At 43.0% G+C, this 17,937-nt stretch overlaps 1 protein-coding gene across 1 annotated transcript in view; it reads right to left on the bottom strand.

Moving 5' to 3' along the window:
* Positions 1-17,937, bottom strand: part of ATP8B4 (ATPase phospholipid transporting 8B4 (putative)) — a 397,315-nt gene that overhangs the window by 347,769 nt on the left and 31,609 nt on the right. The window contains exon 2 of the mRNA XM_044279613.1: positions 15,083-15,150. Coding sequence (XP_044135548.1) covers positions 15,083-15,110 — 28 coding nt within the window. The 5' untranslated portion in view covers positions 15,111-15,150. The remainder of the gene's footprint in view (positions 1-15,082; positions 15,151-17,937) is intronic.

Here is a 17,937-nt window from a genome sequence, read left to right as displayed (position 1 = left end):
CCACAAGGAGCGGCCGCGATATGGTTGGGCTGCAGCTGTGCTGCGGTCAAATACTGTGCAGCCAGTTAGCCTCCAGCTTCCTTACAGTTAACTAATGAAGACCGCATGTTCGGTCTTCATTGTTAATGGCCACGTGGCCGTACCCTTAGGGCACCCACAGACTTCTAACAAGTCCTTGAGCATGAAGCCTCATGTTGCCAGCTAAACCTGGTGGGTAGCCAATTGGGAGTCCGTCTGATGAAATGAAGAATGTAAAAGAAAATTCCCCATTAAAAGTGTCCTGACCCAGGAAGAAGTGGAGCAGAGTCTAAAAAAGATTAAAATAGACAAATCGCCCCCATATTCTAGAAGAATTAAGTAATGTCATAGCCAGACCCTTATTTCTGATATTTAAGACTATACTGACAGGGACTGTTCCACAATATTGGCGCATAGCAAATATGGCGGCAATATTCAAAAAGGGTCGGAAACTATAGGCTCCTGGGCTCCTGTGAAGAACTGGAGAGGGTTCACAGAAGTAGTAACTGGAATGGTTGTAATACAGTACCCAGGAAGATTATCAAAATTAGGGTTATTCACTTTAGAAAAAAAAAAAGACGACTGAGGGGAGATCTAATAACCATGTATAAATATATCAGGGGTCAGTACAGAGATCTCTCCCATCATCTATTTATCCCCAGGACTGTGACGAGGGGACATCCTCTGCGTCTGGAGGAAAGAAGGTTTGTACACAAATATAGAAGAGAATTCTTTACGTTAAGAGCAGTGAGACTATGGAACTCTCTGCCTAAAGAGGTGGTGATGGTGAAATCACTAAAAGAGGGGCCTGGATGTATTTCTGAAGTGTAATAATATTACAGGTTATAGTTAGTAGCAGGGGCATTGCTAGGTTAAAACATTCAGGGCCTGGGCCCCTGATGTTTTGTCCCACACCCCGAATGTACTGCCTGCAAGATAGATCCAACTGTATTGCCATCCTCAGGATGGCAATACAATTGAATCTAATGCCTTGCAAGAGCTGAAGGACCTGTGATGACATCACAGTCTATGTGATCAGTTCTAAATGCAGTAGCTGAAAAAGACCTGCGATGATGTCACCATCATGTGACCAGTGCAGGGGAGGACAGCTCAGCAGTGAAGAGAAGTCCTGGGAAGAAGCTGTGGTGAGGTCTGCTACATGAGGAGGAGTAAGTGAAGGGGCAGATTACTCAGTGTGAGAGGCAGAGCAATGTTGTGAGTTGTAGTTATTTAACTGGGACTGTATGTTACGGCTGAAGTTATTTACATGGGACAGTGGGGTGGAGTGATGTTATTTACATGGGACTGAATATTGAGGGGTGGTGTTATTTACATGGGACTGTATGTTGAAGGTGGCTGGGGAGGGGGTGATATTTACGTGGGACTGTATTTTGAAGGGGGCTGTAGATAGAGAGGGATGTTATTTACATGGGACTGTATATTGGAGGGGGCTGGAGAGATGGTGTGATGGTATTTACATGGGACTCTATAGCGGAGGAGGGAAATAATGTTATTTACATGGGGCTGTATGGTGGAGGGGCTTAGGAATTATAATTTCTAAAGACAGTAAATGGAGGAAACTAACTACAGGGGGCATTATAAATACTGGGTGCGCTTCAAGGTGAGCATTATAACAGTAGGGGGCAATATACATACTGGGGCACTGTGGGGACATTTTAAATCCAGGGGACATTAAACATTCTTATTACTACTGGAGGCTCTATAGGAGGGACTTATAGATCTACATTATTTCTATTAAGAGCATTAGGGTCTGTACAGAGCTTTATTACCACTGGGATCCCAATAGGGGGGCCTTATTTCTACTAGGGGCTCTGTAAGGACATTAATACCGGAGGGCTCCTCTACTAACTGAGGGAGCACTATCACTGTTGGGGGCACTGTAGGGGGCAGTATTACTAATGAGGGCATTCTAGAAGGGAATTACTATTGGTGGGACTATGATGAGTACTATTACTATGGGGGCAGGAATTTTTTATTCCCCTAAAGTGAGGAAAATTGGCTTCTACCTCACAGAGGGGTTTTTTGCCTCTCTCTGAATCAACTTGCAGGATAACAGGCCAAACTGGATGGACAGATGTCTTTTTTTTTATTTTATTTTTTTATAAACTATGTAATGTTACTATAAATCTTTTTGTTATACCTGATCTCTGTGCAGGTAGGTCTGGTACTAGCTTTGTTAGAGAGTGTTATGTACTATATGATGTCTGATCTTCCTATGATCAACATTCATGTCATAAACCCTTTAGGCCTAGTTCATACGACCGTATGGCTTTTTCAGTGTTTTGCGGTCCGTTTTTCATGGATCCGTTGTGTTTCCGTTTCTGATCTGTTTTTCCGTATGGCATATACAGTATCCAGTAATTACATAGAAAAAAATTGGGCTGGGCATAACATTTTCAATAGATGGTTCAGAAAAAAACAGAACGGATACGGAAGACATACGGATGCATTTCCGTATGTGTTCTGTTTTTTGCGGACCCATTGACTTGAATGGAGCCACGGAACGTGATTTGCGGGCAATAATAGGACATGTTCTATCTTTCAACGTAACGGAAAAACGGAAATACGTAAACGGAATGCATACGGAGTACATTCAGTTTTTTTTGCGAACCATTGAAATGAATGGTTCCGTATACGAAACACAAAAAAACGAAAAAAAAAACGATTGTGTGAACTAGGCCTTAACCTGGGGAACCGCTATCTAATATAATCTTTAAAACAGCCAGAAAAATTACTGTACTTCTCAACTGTGATCATTCTTATATTCCTTTGCTAAAGATTCAGTTTTTTCACCTTGGAACTGCATTGTGAGTTTATTTGCTTATATAGGCCAATATATTTATGTCTCCCATCTCACTGTGTCTTTTTTCTTTAAATCACATTTTATTTATTGGATTTTACAATGAAAATTTAACAACTTCCACAACCATCTCTCTGCTTCTTATATAACTGATGTCTCCCCACAATTCCCATTGAATGTGAACCTGGCCTTGTAACATACAAAGGACGAGTCAAAACTTTTCCACACTCTGGCTGTGGCATTAATTTTAATCACCTCTTAGAAAATTCAGATAGTACTTATTTTTTTTTACATAAATTTCCTAGTCTCTGCTGTGCAGGTTTGAATGTGTTATGTCAGTTCATTTGTGACTGCGGTGCAAGAAACAATGGCTGCCACATTTGTGATCTGCATGAAAGACAAGCAGCGTGCAGTGATGTTTTTTTGTGGTCTGAGGCATTGTCTGGTTATTTATCGAACAGTAGCTGGACAGTATGGAGAAAATGTTTTGCCGCAAGGAACAATAGAGACAGAGAAGTTCAAGGAAGGTTGCACAAGTATCAGCTATGAAGAAGGAGCTAGACTTCTACAACTGATAACAAAACATTTTTTCCAGCGGGAATAGAAAAGATTGATGACAGATGGACAAAGAGGACCTTTCACCAATCCTGACATTGTGAACTAAGTATACAGACATGGAGAGCGGCGTCCGGGGGATCTCACTGCACTTACTATTATCCCTGGGCCGTTCTCCTGCTATGCCCTCCGGCATCTTCGGTCACCAAGTTATGGTAGGCGGAGTCTGCCCTTGTTCTGCTGTAGCGCTGGCCAATCGCAGCGCAAAGCTCACAGCCTGGGAGGTTATTTTTTCCCAGGCTGTGAGCTCTGCGATTCAATTGGCCAGCGCTACAGCAGAACAAGGGCAGACTCCGCCTACCATAACTTAGTGACCGAAATCTCCGCCTACCATAACTCAGTGACCGAAGATACCGGAGGGCATAGCAGGAGAACGGAGCGGCGTCCAGGGATAATAGTAAGTGCAGTGAGATCCCCGGGCGCCGCTCTCCATGTCTGTACACTCACAATGTCAGGATCGGTGAAAGGTCCTCTTTAAATAAAGCCCCATATCTAGTTGTGGTTCCGCCAGAGTTATGAAGAGGTGAAAGCCTCTACATAACTTTGGCGCATCCAGAGCCAATTTAAAAAATAAGACAGCTTCCTGTCTTACATTTGGACCTTGTTCTACACCGAAAACAGGCATAGAACTCGATCGGCTCGATCCTCTAGTAGTCCCAAACCCAAAGCAGATCGGCCGGCACCACTCCTGTCAGTTCAATAATGGCTCAAATCCTACTTATCACAATCAACTACCTTATGTGTCACCCCCAATTCCTCATAGATTTTAAGGTCTTGCGAGCAAAATAAATAAATGTGGTGCTAAATAAATAAATATTATTATTATTATAGAAAATGGTAAATGAGAGGGGCCTGCCTGCCCATCCCCGCCACATCAACAATTTTAGACCTGGCCGTGAGCAAGTAGAAGATTGCGGCGCAAATAACCGTTGCTAATTTGGGCGTATTTCATATTAACCCCTTAGTGAACACCCATACGTATTTTTACAGCGGTCACTAAGGGGCCTTAGGCTGGGAGCCACGGCCCTGCTCTAACAACCGGGGCCAGCAGGAGTGCCGATCCGGGCTGTTTAACACTTAACATGCAGCGGACAATGGCGCCTGCCGCATGGAAAGTGCTGACAGAGGGAGCGGACGCCCTCTGTGTCCCATTGGCACCCCGGAAATGGGATTGAGGGGTGCAGATGTGTGAAGGCTGGCAGGGGTGTGATGTAGGCCCCAGACCAGCCTTCAGTAATTTTCAGCAGGCTGCGCTATAGGGATAGTGCATTGCAATTTAAAAACTATCAAAAAGCTGTCTGTTATAGTCCCATTGTGGGACTATTAAGTGGTAAAAAAAAAAAAAAAAAAAAATCCCAGAAAAAAGAAATACACTTTTTGGTGTCCGTAATGACCCGGACTACATAAACATCATGTAAATTATCCCCTACAGTGAGAAGAATTGCTAATTTATTCTTAGTTGCCACTGTAAAAAAAAATATTTATAACAAGCAATCAAAAAGCGCCATTTAAGCCAAAATGATACCAATGAAAAATACAAGTTGTCCCGTAAAAATCAAGCCCTCACACAATTCCATAGAAAAAAAATTAATAAATGGGTCTTCGGAAACGGCAATGCAAAAAAAAAATTTTCTTAAAAAGAAAAGGGGGGTTTTATTGCAAATAAAGTAGCAAAAAAACAAAAAACAAACTATGTATTTGGTATTACTGTAATGGTACTGATTCGGAGAATAAATATATTATGTTATTTATACCGAAAAATGAATGCCGTAAAATTTATAACATAAAAACGCAGTGGCAGTATTGCTGTTTTTCCCCCACAGAAAGAGTTGATAAAAGTTAAATCAGAAAGTTATGTGTACCCCAAAACAGCACCATTAAAAACTACAACTTGTCCCGCAGCAAAAAAAAAAAAAAAAAAAGAGCCCTCATAACGCTATATAGACGGAAAAATAAAAAGTTATAGATCTTGGAACGCGACGATGAAAAAAAGGAAGAAAAACGCTTGGTCAGTAAGGCCCAAAACAGACTGGTCACTAAGGGGTTAATAAATGACTGCCAAGGTGTATTGACAAGCAGGAAGATTATGATGAAAAATAAATTAAAAAAAAAAAAAAAAAAGAGTCTTTTCTGAAGGTTGATAAAAATAAATTCTACAGCCAGAGTGCTCGCACTCATATTTCTAGTAAACACCTGAAGTAAACTGTGTGAATTGTACTCAATGGTCTCCAAGCACCTATCTAAGTAACAGAGGAGTGACTTGGTTTCAAGCAGGATATGAGAAGCTCTGGTTACTCAGATATAAGCTATCTGTTCCTACATCATTGAATTAAGCGCTGAAAGGAAGTCTGAGCCATTACATCAGTAAGGGCACACAACTCAACGGTCTGAAGGCCATGTTAAGCTAGGAAACTGGGTTACATTTGTTCAAGCATCACTAACTACAGCAACAGAGATGCACATGGTAACAGCACGGCAAACTACATGGAGCAAAAAAAGGACCTGGCTGGTTTAGACAATGCTTTCTCATATTGCAGGCCCGTTAGAAATGCTAGTCGCACAGAAAAGGGACATTTTGAATGATTGAAATATAATATAAATGTTCAATTTACATATAGGGCCATGCCAAGGAAAGAAAGCACATCAGTACAACACTCACACAAAAACGGAAGCTATTTGTACAATGCACACCCTGCAGCCAGACGGCATATGCAGGAATTATATATAGTGGTGTATATGCAGGAATTATATATAGCGGTGCATGTGCGAGAATTATATATATATAGCGGTGCATGTGCAGGAATTATATACAGCGGTGCATGTGCAGGAATTATATACAGCGGTGCATGTGCAGGAATTATATACAGCGGTGCATGTGCGAGAATTACAAACCGGATTCCCAAAAAGTTGGGACACTAAACAAATTGTGAATAAAAACTGAATGCAATGATGTGGAGATGGCAAATGTCAATATTTTATTTGTAATAGAACGTAGATGACAGATCAAACATTTAATCCGAGTAAATGTATAATTTTAAAGGAAAAATACGTTGATTCAAATTTTCACGGTGTCAACAAATCCCAAAAAAGTTGGGACAAGAGCAATAAGAGGCTGGAAAAAGTTAATTTGAGCATAACGAAGAGCTGGAAGACCAATTAACTCTAATTAGGTTGTTGAGGGGAGTGTTGGATTTAAATATATATGTATATATGCCCTTACATATATGCATATATATATATATTGGCCCTTTTGCATGGGCCCGTCCAGGTAGTAGGTGTATACATAGAGATGTATGTATGCCCCTTTGTCAGCATACATCTCTATGTATATAGACTGGATAGAACCGGCACTCAAAACAATCGGATTACACGTGGAAATTGAATAAAAATTTATTAAACAATCAACACTATATACTAGATGCACCAAGGTAAAATTCATATAAAATATAGAAAATAATAACAAGCATATATCTCAGTGTTAGCCAAGCGAGTGGAGTTTTCTTAGGGCACAGAGGTCTGAAGTGCTACGCACAGAGGGCTGCATCCGTGTCCCCCCAGGTGGGTAGGCTATTGGATCACAGTCGTCTGTGACGGAGCTACACAGAGCTGATTGAATATTGTGCTTGAAATAGTCGCAGGTATTATTCACATATAAATTTCACATAAGCTTAAATGCATGTAAATATCTCTATGTATATAATATATGTATAGGTGGGCTTATTGCTGCCCATTGAGACCCCCTGTGATATATATATATATATATATACATACATACATACACACACACAGTTAACTGTCCCCAGAAGGCTCCCATGGATACCCCCCCCCCCCCTCTGGAATGTGCCTGCTGGGTGGGGAGAGACCGACAACTGGACAATTATGTCCAGTTTCGGCCTCTTCAAAGGACAGATGATCAATAAAGATCCTCTGCCCTTTGTCACCATCTCCGGCAGCGCTGGAGATGGTATGCCTAACAGGGACATGGGAACAGAGTTCCCATGTCCCTGTGTGCCGCTCACCTCCGGCGCTGTAATTACAGCGCCAGAGATGTGCGATATCTCCACAGGCGGGAGGATCAAAGGATCCCCCTGCCTGGGAGCGCGGGCTGGCGCAGGGCGGTAAAACGAGCGCGAGCACTGCAGGGTTTAAATACCCAGCAGCACTGCGCTCAGACAGTTCGGGACCCCCCCCCCCCCTGAAGGTGAGCGCATCCAGTGCTCAGGACGGGACCCCTTGATACAAGAGAGAGCAGGCAGCGATGTGCTGCGCTCTGAAGAGATGACCGGCATCCCCCACAGAGAGGAGAGAGAGCGCAGGCAGCACTGAGCCCTGCACATACCTGACCGGGAACAAGAGCTGAGAAGAGAGTTGGAGAGGGCTGAGTAGTTGAGCCCAGAGCAGCCCAGAGGAGGAGAGCAGAAGGACGGAACAGAAGTTATACAGGCTAAGTATCGCTTTCCCTGTCCTGCCTCCTCCTTAACCCTTGCTGCCCTGAACCCCTAATCCTTTCACCCTGGGATCTCACTGCCCCCTGCCATTAACCCCTTCCCCCAGTGGACCCTGTAATCTCAGCAGCATTGCTGCTGCCCTTAACCCCTGCCCTGCTGCCCCAGCACACAGTCAGCCTGCTGCCCTGCATCTGCTCTGCAAGGCCCTGAAGAGCATTAACCCCTTCAATGCTCTGTTCCCCTGCTCTGCAGAGCATTCTCTGTTCTCTGCAGAGCATTCCCCTGCTCTGCAAACAACCCTTTCAGTGCTCTGCTCCCCTGTCCCTGCAGAGCATTAACCCCTAATAACCCCTGCCATACCAGGAGTTAACCCTCGACTGAGTAACCCCTTGCCCTGCCTTTCCCAGAACCCTGTGTTCCTTGGCCTGCAGGTATTAACCCCTGCAGAGCCACCATTGTGTTTAACCCCTTGTACCCCGTAGGGACAGTGATTAGTCAGGCGGGTGGGTTACTGATATTTGTGTGTATGAATGTATTATTGCAATGTATAGATAGTATGTGGGGTGGAATTTGGGATTGTGCTGTGTAGTGTAGTTAGGCTTGTATTGTGTTTATTGTAGTACTGTTTCTGTTCTGCGGTGTGTACGTCTATATGTATATATATTTATATCCATTGATCTATGAATATATATAGATATAGCGTATTGCTAGACTGGTATAATTGTATTGTGTAATAAATATTCCTTATTGTTCACAATACAGTGTATGTTGTTTTTACTAGTCGCTGCCCTAGTATAGTGATAGTAAGTTGCAGTTAGGGTAGTTTAGTGATTAGTGTAAGGCAATCAGTAGCGATTTGTTGTTAAGTAAGGCATAAATAGGCGGAGTCATCACTAGACGATTTGCGCCTATTTATGAATATTAAGTATAAATATTTGCATAAATATTGGTGATTAATATTCCCCTTTAACATAGGTCAATTGGCAACATGATTGGGTATCAAAAGAGCTTCTCAGAGTGGCAGTGTCTCTCAGAAGCCAAGATGGGTAGAGGATCACCAATTCCCACAATGTTGCGCAGAAAGATAGTGGAGCAATATCAGAAAGGTGTTACCCAGTGAAAAATTGCAAAGACTTTGCATCTATCACCATCAACTGTGCATAACATCATCCGAAGATTCAGAGAATCTGGAACAATCTCTGTGCGTAAGGGTCAAGGCCGTAAAACCATACTGGATGCCCGTGATCTCCAGGCCCTTAAACGACACTGCACCACAAACAGGAATGCTACTGTAAAGGAAATCACAGAATGGGCTCAGGAATACTTCCAGAAACCATTGTCAGTGAACACAATCCACCGTGCCATCCGCCGTTGCCAGCTGAAACTCTACAGTGCAAAGAAGAAGCCATTTCTAAGCAAGATCCACAAGCTCAGGCGTTTTCACTGGGCCAGGGATCATTTAAAATGGAGTGTGGCAAAATGGAAGACTGTTCTGTGGTCAGACGAGTCACGATTCGAAGTTCTTTTTGGAAATCTGGGACGCCATGTCATCCGGACCAAAGAGGACAAGGACAACCCAAGTTGTTATCAACGCTCAGTTCAGAAGCCTGCATCTCTGATGGTATGGGGTAGCATGAGTACGTGTGGCATGGGCAGCTTGCATGTCTGGAAAGGCACAATCAATGCAGAAAAATATATTCAGGTTCTAGAACAACATATGCTCCCATCCAGACGTCATCTCTTTCAGGGAAGACCCCGCATTTTTCAACAAGATAATGCCAGACCACATTCTGCATCAATCACAACATCATGGCTGCGTAGGAGAAGGATCCGGGTACTGAAATGGCCAGTCTGCAGTCCAGATCTTTCACCTATAGAGAACATTTGGCGCATCATAAAGAGGAAGGTGCAACAAAGAAGGCCCAAGACGATTGAACAGTTAGAGGCCTGTATTAGACAAGAATGGGAGAGCATTCCTATTTCTAAACTTGAAAAACTGGTCTCCTCGGTCCCCAGACGTCTGTTGAGTGTTGTAAGAAGATAGGGAGATGCCACACAGTGGTGAAAATGGCCTTGTCCCAACTTTTTGGGGATTTGTTGACACCATGAAATTCTGATTCAACATATTTTTCCCTTAAAATGGTACATTTTCTCAGTTTAAACTTTTGTTCCGTGATTTATGTTCTATTCTGAATTAAATATTAGAAGTTGGCACCTCCACATCATTGCATTCAGTTTTTATTCACGATTTGTATAGTGTCCCAACTTTTTTGGAATCCGGTTTGTATATACAGCGGTACATGTGCAGGAATTAGTTGCAAGAAAAAGTATGTGAACCCTTTGGAATAATATGGATTTCTGCACAAATTGGTCATAAAATGTGATCTGATCTTCATCTAAGTCACAACAATAGACAATCACAGTCTGCTTAAACTAATAATTCAATGTTACCATGTTTTTATTGAACACACCATGCAAACATTCACAGTGCAGGTGGAAAAAGTATGTGAACCCTTGGATTTAATAACTGGTTGAACCTCCTTTGGCAGCAATAACTTCAACCAAACATTTCCTGTAGTTGCAGATCAGATGTGCACAACGGTCAGGAGTAATTCTTGACCATTCCTCTTTACAGAACTGTTCCAGTTCAGCAATATTCTTGAGATGTCTGGTGTGAATCGCTTTCTTGAGGTCATGCCACAGCATCTCAATCGGGTTGAGATCAGGACTCTGACTGGGCCAATCCAGAAGGCGTATTTTCTTCTGTTTAAGCCATTCTGTTGTAGATTTACTTCTATGCTTTGGGTCGTTGTCCTGTTGCAACAACCCATCTTCTGTTGAGCTTCAGCTGGTGGACAGATGGCCTTAAGTTCTCCTGCAAAATGTCTTGATAAACTTGGGAATTAATTTTTCCTTCGATAATAGCAATCCGTCCAGGCCCTGACACAGCAAAGCAGCCTCAAACCATGATGCCCCCACCACCATACTTCACAGTTGGTATGAGGTTTTGATGTTGGTGTGCGCTGCCTTTTTTTCTCCACACATAGTATTACGTGTTTCTTCCAAACAACACAACTTTGGTTTCATCTGTCCACAGAATATTTTGCCAGTACTGCTGTGGAACATCCAGGTGCTCTTGTGCAAACTGTAAACGTGCAGCAATGTTTTTTTTTTTTGGACAGCAGGGGATTCCTCTGTGGTATCCTCCCATGAAATCCATTCTTGCTTAGTGTTTTACGCATCGTAGATTTGCCAACAGGGATGTTAGCATATGCCAGAGACTTTTGTAAGTCTTTAGCCGACACTCTAGGATTCTTCTTCAGCTCATTGAGTAGTCTGTGCTGTGCTCTTGCAGTCATCTTTACAGGACGGCCACTCCTAGGGAGAGTAGCAGCAGTATTGAACTTTCTCCATTTATAGACAATTTGTCTTACCGTGGACTGATGAAAAGCAAGGCTTTTGGAGATACTTTTATAACCCTTTCCAGCTTTATGCAAGTGAACAATTCTTAGTTGTAGGTCTTCTGAGAGCTCTTTTGTGCAAGGCATTATTCATATCAGGCAATGCTTCTTGTGAAAAGCAAACCCAGAACTGATGTGTGTTTATTATAGGGCAGGGCAGCTGTAACCAACACATCCAATCTCATCTTGTTGGCTGACACCTCACTCCAATTAGCTCTTGGAGATGTCATTAGTCTAGGGGTTCACATACTTCTTCCACCTGCACTGTGAATGTTTACATGGTGTGTTCAATAAAAACATGGTAACATTTAATTCTGTGTGTGTTATTAGTTTAAGCAGACTGTGATTGTCTATTGTTGTGACTTCGATGAAGATCAGATGACATTTTATGACCAATTTGTGCAGAAATCCATATCATTCCAATGGATTCACATACTTTTTCTTGCAATTGTATATATAGTTGTGCATATGCAGGAATTATACATAGCGGTGCATATGCAGGAATTATACATAGCGGTGCATATGCAGGAATTATACATAGCGGTGCATACTAGGAGTGCTGTAGAGGTTTCCTACACTAAGCGGACAAATCATCATCGGTGCTTCTAGACATTTTTTTATTAGCTTTGCAATAGCTTCTCTAGACTAGAGAATTTCACATGACTAGTAATGTTTAGCACTAGGGGTGCACCGAAATGAAAATTCTGGTCCGAAACCGAACCGAAAATTCAGGATACCCCTTGACCGAAACCGAAACTGCCTTTTTGCCCAGATACTTTTAAAAGACCCCCCACCCCATAACAGTGCCATCCACAGACCCCCCCCACCTCATAACAGTGCCATCCACAGACCCCCCCACCTCATAACAGTGCCATCCACAGACCCCCACTCACCCCATAACAGTGCCATCCACAGACCCCCACCCACCCCATAACAGTGCCATCCACAGACCCCCACCCACCCCATAACAGTGCCATCCACAGACCCCCACCCACCCCATAACAGTGCCATCCACAGACCCCCACCCACCCCATAACAGTGCCATCCACAGACCCCCACCCCATAACAGTGCCATCCACAGCCCCCATTGTACAATTAATAGATTAATAGAAAATAGCGGGGAGGGACTGGGAGGAGGAGCTGGGGGCCGGTGCGTTCACTGTGCTCCGGCCCCCAGCTCCAGTAGTTATAAAATGTTGTACAATTAATAAGCATTCTATTCATTTGGCCCCCCTCTGCAGTAGAACATTCAATACAGCCACATCATACTCACAGGGCTGTCATCTTAATGCTGGCCGGCCGGGCAGAGGAGCGGCAGCGTCACAACTGACGTCATGTGCCCGGCCTACTTTCTGAATGAAGGAGGCGGCGCAGGCATGTGACGTCAGTCGTGACGTTGCCGCTCGTCTGCCCGGCCGGCCAGCACAGCCCTGTGAGTAGGATGTGGCTGTATTGAATGTAATACTGCAGAGGGGGGCCAAATGAATAGAATGCTTATTAATTGTACAACATTTTATAACTACTGGAGCTGGGGGCCGGAGCACAGTGAACGCACCGGCCCCCAGCTCCTCCTCCCAGTCCCTCCCCGCTATTTCCGGCCGATATGTAAAAATATCGGCAGAAACAGATTAGGTGCATTCTCGGCCGATATTTTCGGCCGCCGAAATTTCGGTGCACCCCTATTTAGCACGAATATTCGAATCAGGAATTTTAATCGTGAATATCGCCACTTCGAGAATTCGCGAATATTTAGAATATAGTGCTATATATTCATATTCACGAATATGCCAATTGCTAATTTTTCGCAAATTTATTGCGAATATCGGCACTTAGCAACATCCCTAGCAACCAATAGTAAATTTGCCTACCCCTTAGTGTTGATCGCGAATATTCTAATTGCAAATTTTTATCGCGACTATATTACATTGCAGATTTTTGCAATCAAGTAAACAATGAATGGAGATCACAAATTCGGCCAAAAATTTGCTAAATATCGCAAATTCGAATATTGCCTATGCTGCTCATCACTAATGACTTACGCTCACGTATCAGCATATCTTCATGCCTGTGCTGATTTATTCTTATACAACCCATGAGGGATCTTCTTCCTTGTGCTGACAGACGCTGATGTGTGCGATTCCCCCTCAGCAAAGGCTGCCCTCATGCACTCTTTTCTCTGTACTCCATACACAGCTGACGTGAGTCACTCAATCGCTCTTCACATTACCTTATGTACAGCACATGTGATCTGCCCTCCCTGAACACTTAGACGCTTCCCCCACTATCCACACTCTGATCTACTGTGTACAACATCCTACCCCTCTCTGCTACCATCTTTAAGGCTACATGCACACAACCGCAAATTGCGGATCCGCAAAAAAATAAAAAAATAAATGATGACGTTCCGTATGGCATCCGTTTTTTGTGGATCCATTGTAATAATGCCTATCCTTGTCCGTAAACAAGAAAAAAATAGGACATGCACAAATTTTCTTTTGCGGGGAAATGGAACTGACATACTGATGCGGACAGCACACGGTAAGCTGTCCATGTTTTTTGCAGACCCATTGAAATGACAGGATCCGCATCCTATCAGCAAAACAAACAGAACGGACAAGGAAACAAAACACGGTCGTGTGCATGAGGCCTAACACTGAGGGAAAGAAGGGGTTGATCAGAAAGCCAACACATCTAAGAACAGTGTGCTACAGGACAGTTGGCTATGTGAAGGAGATACACAGACTCTGCAACAACAAAACGGTTAGACATTTTCAATGAAGACAATTTAGACTATTTAAGTTGCTTAATTCTGCATTGAGGAAGTTAATGAACAATAAAAAATTAGCGACAGGCTACATTCACACAAACGTATTTTGTTTCCATGTCCGTTCCTTTTGCACCGTGTGCTATCCGCATCCGTATGTCCGTTCCATACCACGGACAGCAAAACACATGGTCGTGTGAATGTAGCCTTATGGCGATTCAGGTCTGTAGAACCACAGCGTGTCAGATTGTTGTAGCCCATAATATGAAACCAAAGATGCTGCCATATTAAGGCCATGTAAAACTGGCCTTCCAGATTACTGGCCACTGATGTGTAAAAGTAAACAGGCTTCAGCCTAGTAACATGAATACAGCTAGAGATGTTTTCAAAATGGAATAATTTCATGATAATGACCTTTTTAAACACCAAATGGTAGAACAACCAATGTACTATACTTGAAAGAACCTGCCAAGAAAAGCATACTTACCTACTCCCCGACACTCTGTTCGACTCCGTGGTCCAGCGCTGTCTTCACTGCACTTTTGTCCCTGCATGTAAACCTCCCATATTGGGGGGGCAATGTGCACCTCTACAGTCATGATAGGCCACAGTTGTTATGTGTCCCTAAGCGACATGCCAGTTGGGGACATGTCAACGCTGTGGACAGTGATTGGTCCCTGCATGCAGACTTGCAGCACAGATAGAGGACACATGTGCTGCTGCAACCAAAGTAAAGACTGCGGTCGACACAGAGCGTCGGGGAGCAAGCATGCTTCACTTGACAGGTCCTGCATGGAGGGGGTTATTTAAATAGCATTTGGAAGTTGGAGCTTAATGGTGAAGGTCCAAGTGGTGGAAGTGATTAGGATAATTATTAACTATTAACACTCAGCTGAGCACTAAGCAACTGGCATAATGTAAATGAATAAAGGCATTACAGAAAATGGTTACCTACCAAGCTTTTTCGTCTTATTACAAATCATTGTAGAATCTGCTTAACTCCCGACAAACTTACGGGGCAGCCTGTGAAAAGAAAAAAAATGAAAATGTCTTAAAACTAAATGACGTATATACCGGTATATATATGGAATTGCAACAATAAGAGCTCAAAATAGAGAAAAAGGTACACTCAAGTCTAATTTAAGGTTAATTACAGTGCCTGAAAGCAGTGCATTGTTAAGACTCATATTCTTAAATTTTATTTATTCTTTTCCAGTTCTCTGTGAATAATACAGGCTGAACCGATTAATGTACAGACGTGCTGAGAGGTGTGCTGTGTATTTCTGGAGTCATTCAGATTTGTCGTTTATAAAAAAAAATTTGATTTAAAATAGAAATTCCCCGTAGAAATGAACGCCAGAATTCTGCAATTAATAAAGCCCGAGCTGCTTACTGTATAGATTCCACTCAAGCTGTGTTTGGAAGCTCTCAGCGCTGAGAGGTGTGCTGTGTATTTTTGTAGTCCATCGGATTTGTTGATTTTAATAAATTTGGGTTTAAAAATCCCCCATATAAAAGAACGGAAGAATCCTGCAATTATTACAGTCAGAACCACTTAACGCACACGTTCCGGTATTAACGACAATTCTGTATTCAATATACCACGATTTACATATGCTTGGTGTCAGTATACACTGCGCCTCTAGTTTTGCATCCATTATATTTAAAATAGCACACCAACCAATACTATAATGCAAAAGATTACTAAACACTTTTTTGCATGACATATAAAATAAATATACATATTGATAATTTGTTTTGACTGAATACTTTGAACTGTGCCAGTATTCATTTCACTATTACAAATGCAGTCGCTAAAACGTAACTTTTATTAAATTATTTAAATTTTGTGGAGATTCTCAACTACATGTACAAACAAAACATATAGACTGTTCTAGGTGGCACAAACTCCAGGTATGAGTATGGTAACAGCCAAAACCTAGGACTGTGTATAAAGCCAGGGGAGTAGAGCAATGACTGAACACAGGGGGGAGGGACTTATTGTAGTGTACACTCCTCCATCTACCCCAGCTATTAATCAGTCACCCAACAAACACCATGTATTGGTCTGCACACCCTTTTAAGGCTATAAAGATCGGCTACCTAGATGTGTCTCCTATCAGATTGAAGCTCTCCCCTCTGTGGTCAAGGGTGAGCAAAATCGCTGCAACAGGTGTGTGTGAATGATTCCAAAAGGTATACACCTTTGGATGAAACACATAGTGTGACATAATATCCACATGGCATCAATAACAAATACGAGCCATATGGATTATATGCAAAACAGTTATGTACAAAACTTCACCAACTCCGGGAAGCAAATATACATCATGGCTATACACTTATAAGCCATTAATACTCCTACCAGGATGATATCACTGAATGAAACTATCGAATTAAATAAAATCATTCAGTCCACGTGGTTTCACAGTCTGTAACGTGAAAGTCCATTGAGCCTCTTTGAGATTATCCACATCGCCACCTCACATGGATGCTCTGATATGCTCAATTCCTTGAAACCCGATGCAATCAGTTACATCGAGGTGTTGTTTCAGGATATGCTGGGCAATTGTCTTATCAGCTTTATTGCAGATGTTCACCGATGCGGCGTCTTAATTCGCGCCTCGTTTTTCCGACAGATTGCAGATACATGTTGCTACATAAATCACTCCATATGTTCTACAATTAATGAAGGATCGGATCTCGGATCTCCTACTCGTGGTTGTACTCGCCACCTCCTTCCCCTTCTTTATGACTTTGCACGCCACTCATCCGCTACAATTTAAGGTTCCCGATGGTCTATTGGGTAACCACGTTTCCAACGTTGGAGTGGACAAAGAACTGTGCACCAATTTATCCCTCAAATTGCCACCTCTACGGAATGTAATGAGAGGGTAATCTCCTACTAGTTGCTCCACTATCTGATCAGATTGCAGGAGGCCCCAGTGGTCCTTTAAGACCTTCCGTATTTACCTATGTACCATATCAAACGTGCCAATGATTCTAGCTTTAGAATCATCACTAATGGCCGTTTTTGGATGTAACAGACTCTCTCTGTTGCATCCAGCTGCATGGTGGTATGCGGTCTTCAATGGTTCTGCTGGATAGCCCCTACGACTAAATCTAGTCCTCAGGTCATTCGCCGCAATCCTAAAGTCGGCCCACTCAGAGCAATTCCGCCTTGCCCGCAGATATTGTCGCTTCGGGATGCAACGCTTCAGCGGGAGTGGGTGACTACTCTCCCATTTGAGTAGCGTGTTTGTGGCTGTTGGTTTTCTAAACATATTGGTGGTGATCATCCTATCCGGACCAATCTTGATGCACAAGTCAAGGAATGTCAATTTAGTGTCATTAATCTCACTGGTGAAGTACAAGCCTAGATCATTCTGGTTAAGGATGGAACCAAAATCTTTGAACGCTGAGGCGGTATTATCCCAGAGGATGAACACGTCATCGATGAACCTCAGCCACAATATGATGGATGAGGCCCATCGACCCATGCTCTCCCCAAAGACAACTTCTCTCTCCCACTAGCCCAGATATAGGTTAGCAAATGTAGCGGCACAGGGGCTGCCCATCGCCACCCCCCTGAGCTGGTGGAAGACCTGTCTATCAAATAGGAATATGTTATTCTCCAGGACAAAAGTCAGCAACTTGATGACAAACTTGTTGTGTGAAGCCAGATGGGCTCCTCTTTAGGCAGGAATGCCCTCACAGCCTCACATCCCCTCTCATGGGGATGGAGCTGTAGAGGGCTTCCACATCCAAACTGGCCACAAGTGTGCCGCTATCGCATGTCACGTCATTCAA

Source organism: Bufo gargarizans, chromosome 2 (genome assembly GCF_014858855.1).
Source record: "Bufo gargarizans isolate SCDJY-AF-19 chromosome 2, ASM1485885v1, whole genome shotgun sequence".
Lineage (NCBI taxonomy): Eukaryota > Metazoa > Chordata > Amphibia > Anura > Bufonidae > Bufo > Bufo gargarizans.
The sequence above is the reverse complement of the archived record's forward strand: the minus strand, read 5'-3'. Positions and strand labels throughout refer to the sequence as shown.